The following is a 4791-nucleotide window of genomic DNA, read 5'->3' as shown; positions in this document are numbered from 1 at the left end:
GTGTGTTAGTGAAAAATGAAGGATTGGTTACTTGTAGGTTTATACAATGGTTTCTAGGGAATATTTCATTTGCGATGGCAATCAACAGGACACAAGGATAGTCGCTAGAAGTGTATGGCATAAAACTGGAAAGACTACATTTGTTTCGCAAACCAATGATTTTCAACAAAATATAAATTCAACTTTCTTTACATTTCAAAGTGTTAATGTATATATGTATATGACATACTATCATAATATCATACAAAATGTAATCAAATCGGTATTTTTTCTGAAAGTTGGTAGTAGTGTTGGTTACATCTATGCTAAATTTCACATCAAAATATTCATTAGTATTTGAAAAGCGACATTTTGAGAGGCTCTAAAAGGGAATTCGTCGATATTTACCATGTCCGAATGTGTTGAAGAAAGAAGTGCGATAATGCACCATCTCATATTGCATTGGTTATTAGTGATAATTTCGCCACCTTTTCAACTAATATCGAGCCGCAACCACCGCATTTGCCTGATTTACTTTCATGTAACTTCTATTCAGAAAATTCATATGACCAGTCCGAGGACACCGTTTTGCCTCAATTGAGGATATAAAAGTTTATTAAAAAAAATGGGCGGACCGCACACTACATTAAAATTGTCATTGAGTGTACATTTGAATGAAATTCCAACTTGCAATATTTCCGAAATTCTGCATTAGTTCTGCGATTAACATCAATTATTTTATGGGATGAGTGTACAACGCCGAATAAAAAATCACTAGAAGCATTTATTCGAACAATGAAATATTTAAGTGATAATCAACAATTGCTAGAAATTATTGATGGTAAAATACAAATCGACAGTACCAACGGATTGATCACTATACCGAATAATTTTTGTACAATTGCGCAATCGATAGATGAAAAGATCACCGAAGAACTGTGCCTAAAAAATAAGGTGACATTGTATTTATTTTGAAAATTCTTTATTTATTCTACCAAATCAATTCCATCCCCTTCAAAGTAATCCGCTCCGGATGCAATGCACTTATGCTAACGGATTTTCCAATCTTCAAAACACTGGATGTAGTTACTTTTCGGGATGGCCTTCAGCTTCGTCTTCTCTGCTGCTTGAATCTCCTCTATCGTATAAAAACCGGGTCCCCGGAGCGGTGTTTTTAGCTTGGGGAACAGCCAGAAGTCGCACGGTGCCAGATCAGGTGAATACGGTGGTTGCGGAACGATATGGTTTGAGCTTTTGGCGAAATGATCACGAATTACGAGGGCAGGATGGGATGGTGCATTATCGTGGTGTAAAAACCAAGAATTGTCTTTCCACAACTCCAGCCATTTTAGGCGGATAGCGTTACGTAAACGACGCATAACGTTCAAATAATATTCCTTGTTGACTGATTGACCGGCTGGAAGGAATTCATAATGCACAACACCACTATAATCGAAGAAAACCGTCAACATGACCTTGAATTTTGAGCGACTTTGGCGCTATTTTTTTTGGTCTCGGTTCTCTTTTGGCACGATATTCGCTCGATTGATCGGTAATTTCGGGGTCGTAAGCATAGATCCAAGCCTCATCGCCAGTTATAATGCGCACACAAACACTTCAACGCGACGCCTTTTTTCCAAAAAATTCAATGTTTTCGGTACCAGTCGAGATTTGACGCGCTTGAGGCCGAAAACATCCTTCAAAATAGTATTGGCTGAGCCTTTCGATATGCCAACTTCATCAGCACGGTCTCTAATTTTTAGTCGACGGTTTTTCAACACCAAATCTTTTATTTGTTGAACGTGAGCTTCGTCGGTTGAGGTTGATGGTCGCCCTGGACGCTCTTCGTCTTCGACACGTTTACGGCCAGCTTGGAACTTACTATACCACTTGTAAACATTTTTTTAGACATAGCCTCTCCACCAAAGGCTTTCTGCGCCATCCTCAACGTATCCACAGAAGAAAGTTGATTCCGTAAACAAAATTTAATGCAAATTCTTTGCTCAACAAATTTCGACATCGCAAAAAACGAAAAACTCACTTTTAGCTGAAACACTAATGAATATTTTGACATGAAATTTGACATAAATGTGACTGACAGTACTACCAATCTAAAAAGAAAATAATACTCCAAATCCTTCGACGCGCGCAGTTTAAATTCAAATGTCACTTTATTTTGTGGGCACAGTATCAATCGACAATGTAATGAATCAAGATGAGGCAATGAATTAACCAATTGAGTTTTTAAATTCGTTGGAACCAGCTAATACAATATTTTGTTTGTTTGAATAAATTAATTACATTTAAGCGTATTGAAGCACGCACCAGGCCGCTAGTAAAATATATATGTTTTTGAAAATAACAAGCCTGGACGAACGTTCAACCGAAAACCTTCAAGCTTATTTTTTCCTAATGATCAATTTCGTTTTGTCTAAATACTTTTTAGTTGCATCTTAAAACGGCAAAAACACTTGCGGTAATCGGCAATTGAAGTAAATTGAAACCTCCCTTACGCGAACGACTTTTGCCCGCCCAATAGAGTGTTCGCTTGAGTGGAGGGCGATTTTAAAACCAAAAAAATATTAATTTGCTGCTCACCAATTTATCAAAAATTTTTATATTTTATTGCTCAAACAAGGATTAATTCAAACGTAAATTTAAGGGCACACCTAGTGTGAAATTTTGAAAAAATCGATTTTTTTTTTTTTTTCGATAGTTTATACCTTTGTAAATAACATCCTAAAATTTCATTTCGATGACTTTTTGTTAATTGTTTTATTTACTTAATTGTTGTTGACGAAACGGTTACTGACGAATTATCTGCCAGCGAAACTGAAGACCTAAATGACGTATACGCTCAGGATGCGGGTCCAAATTAAATCATACACTGATGCACTAAAACAACTTCGTCGCATTAAAAAATTCGTTAGTGACGACGTTACTTTATTTCAGTACGCCAAAAATTTCGAAAGCCATCTTGAAAACTGTATAAAACAGAAACAAGGAAAGTTGCGACAAACTACGGTAAAGGAATTTTTAAAAGTCCAAACATAAATAAATATGTTCAATTTATTATAACTATGAAACATCTCCATTACCAAGAAATCTAATTTATTTAAAAAGTAGTGTGAATAAATTTTGGTAAAATTTTTATCTTCCACTCCTATAAGCGGATTATATTAAATAAAATATAAATATATACATATAATTTGGGTGTTTCATTTAAAACTTTTTTGACTTTAAGCACTTTCTTTTTGATTTTTCATGCTTTTCACATATTTAGAAGAAAATGAGTGAAGGGTGGTTTTATAGAAAACTTCTAAACGAAAGATTTGCTCACAGACTGCTCGATATTTGCGATAAAATGAACTGGGGTTAACATATTATGTTTCTGGGAGCTTGAGCAGTTATAGTCCGATTTTGGCAATTTTCGATTATGCCCATCATCAAATATTGACCCCGCCCTGTATTAAGCCTTATCATACTATGATATGATGACTCTAGCGCATTTATTAATTGATTTGGTGGGCTTTTAATATAATAGTTTTTAACAAACCCGTTATATGGGCAGTGGGCGCGATTATAATCGAATTTTTTTATAACATGAGCTTATAGATCTTTTTGCCCAGAATTTTATTTCTTAAAACAAAGGGAAGTACTTAAAGCCAACATTCAGTACTGAAAGGTTTTTTCAAATAAAAAAAAACAAAAATTTCAAAAAAATTAAATGAATCACCCTTATATACCATATAGCATGTAATTTAAAGTTATAGTCATATACCGGGGCTGCCATAACGCATTATTTTGTCCTTTCCGTGATAGTTCCGCACCACGCTGTTTTTCTTCCAAGCGGTTTTTTTGAGCTGATGCGGCTGTTACATCACCTTCTTCGAGATATCGTATATCTGGGCGCAGTCTTGAATCGGTGTTACACAAAGGATGCGTTGCAATTGGGTTGATAGCATTAAGCTGCATCGCAAAGTCTGTAAAGTGATAATACTAAAAATGCATATAGTGAAACGTTAATTGAAGGCATAGGTAAAATTAAACAAAGTAAGTCGCATGTCTTGTGCAATAAATTAGAAGGGATAATATCGGGCTCACATGCATTAACACATAGGAGAAGGGAACTAAAAAATATTAATATTCAAATGTGTTCAACAAGTATAATTTCAACTTTTAAATGGAATAATGGCATTTTGCGAATAATTTAATATAAATAAGTAATGGAAGACTAAGTTCGTGTGCAGGCTAATATTTTAATCTGTCACATTTTGCAATGCTCAGTGGAAAGGAAATATTTTCAAATTTTGCAAAATATTGTACACTCACTCTGATACATATACTTGGTCCACAATACAGGGCATGAGCTCGCTGACAGTGCTGTGTATGACCAAATTAGCAGTAGCATCAAGTTACTTATAGTTATAGTTAGACTACTTTGGGTACCTGGATTGTAAAAAATGGCACCTCACTAAAATCCCATTCAGACGGAAACGATACCGTGTTACCCTGGTCTCGCTAGGTCTGTTGAATTATTTGCTCTTAGGAAGGTATGTATATCTCACTGCAATGATAGGAGTCCTCATTTCAAAAACTAAATTAAGCACCTAAGGAAGAGCAATGAATGGGTATAATTGAAAAAGCTCTTGTAATTTGTAAGAGTCAAGGTAGAAGAAATATTTTAAGTGTTGACAAAGTTTTTTAATAAAGAAGTAGTACTTTTATATTCCACAAATAAGCAAGAGCTACGTTCTGGTGGGACTGAACATTTTATACTTTTGCAATTTGCGAAAATCAAAGCCAGGAAAT

General features: G+C 35.0%; 1 protein-coding gene across 2 annotated transcripts in view; it reads right to left on the bottom strand.

Moving 5' to 3' along the window:
- The window catches only part of LOC108976041 (oxysterol-binding protein-related protein 2-like), a 31992-nt gene extending 27445 nt beyond the window's left edge, over window positions 1-4547 (bottom strand). The window contains exons 1-3 of one of the 2 annotated variants that reach the window (XM_018944941.1): window positions 4429-4547; window positions 4312-4362; window positions 3761-3962 (exon numbers count right to left, since the gene is read on the bottom strand). In XM_018944941.1, the coding sequence (XP_018800486.1) occupies window positions 3761-3962; window positions 4312-4321 (212 nt within the window). In that variant the 5' untranslated portion in view covers window positions 4322-4362; window positions 4429-4547. Of the gene's footprint in view, window positions 1-3760; window positions 3963-4311 lie in introns of both variants that reach the window. The other variant, XM_018944940.1, reaches the window with a different exon arrangement.
- Window positions 4548-4791: the final 244 nt, after the last annotated feature.

Source organism: Bactrocera latifrons, unplaced genomic scaffold (assembly GCF_001853355.1).
Source record: "Bactrocera latifrons isolate USDA-ARS-PBARC rearing strain unplaced genomic scaffold, ASM185335v1 scaffold_718, whole genome shotgun sequence".
NCBI lineage: Eukaryota > Metazoa > Arthropoda > Insecta > Diptera > Tephritidae > Bactrocera > Bactrocera latifrons.
Note: the sequence above shows the minus strand (reverse complement) of the source record. Positions and strands in the feature narration are given on the sequence as shown.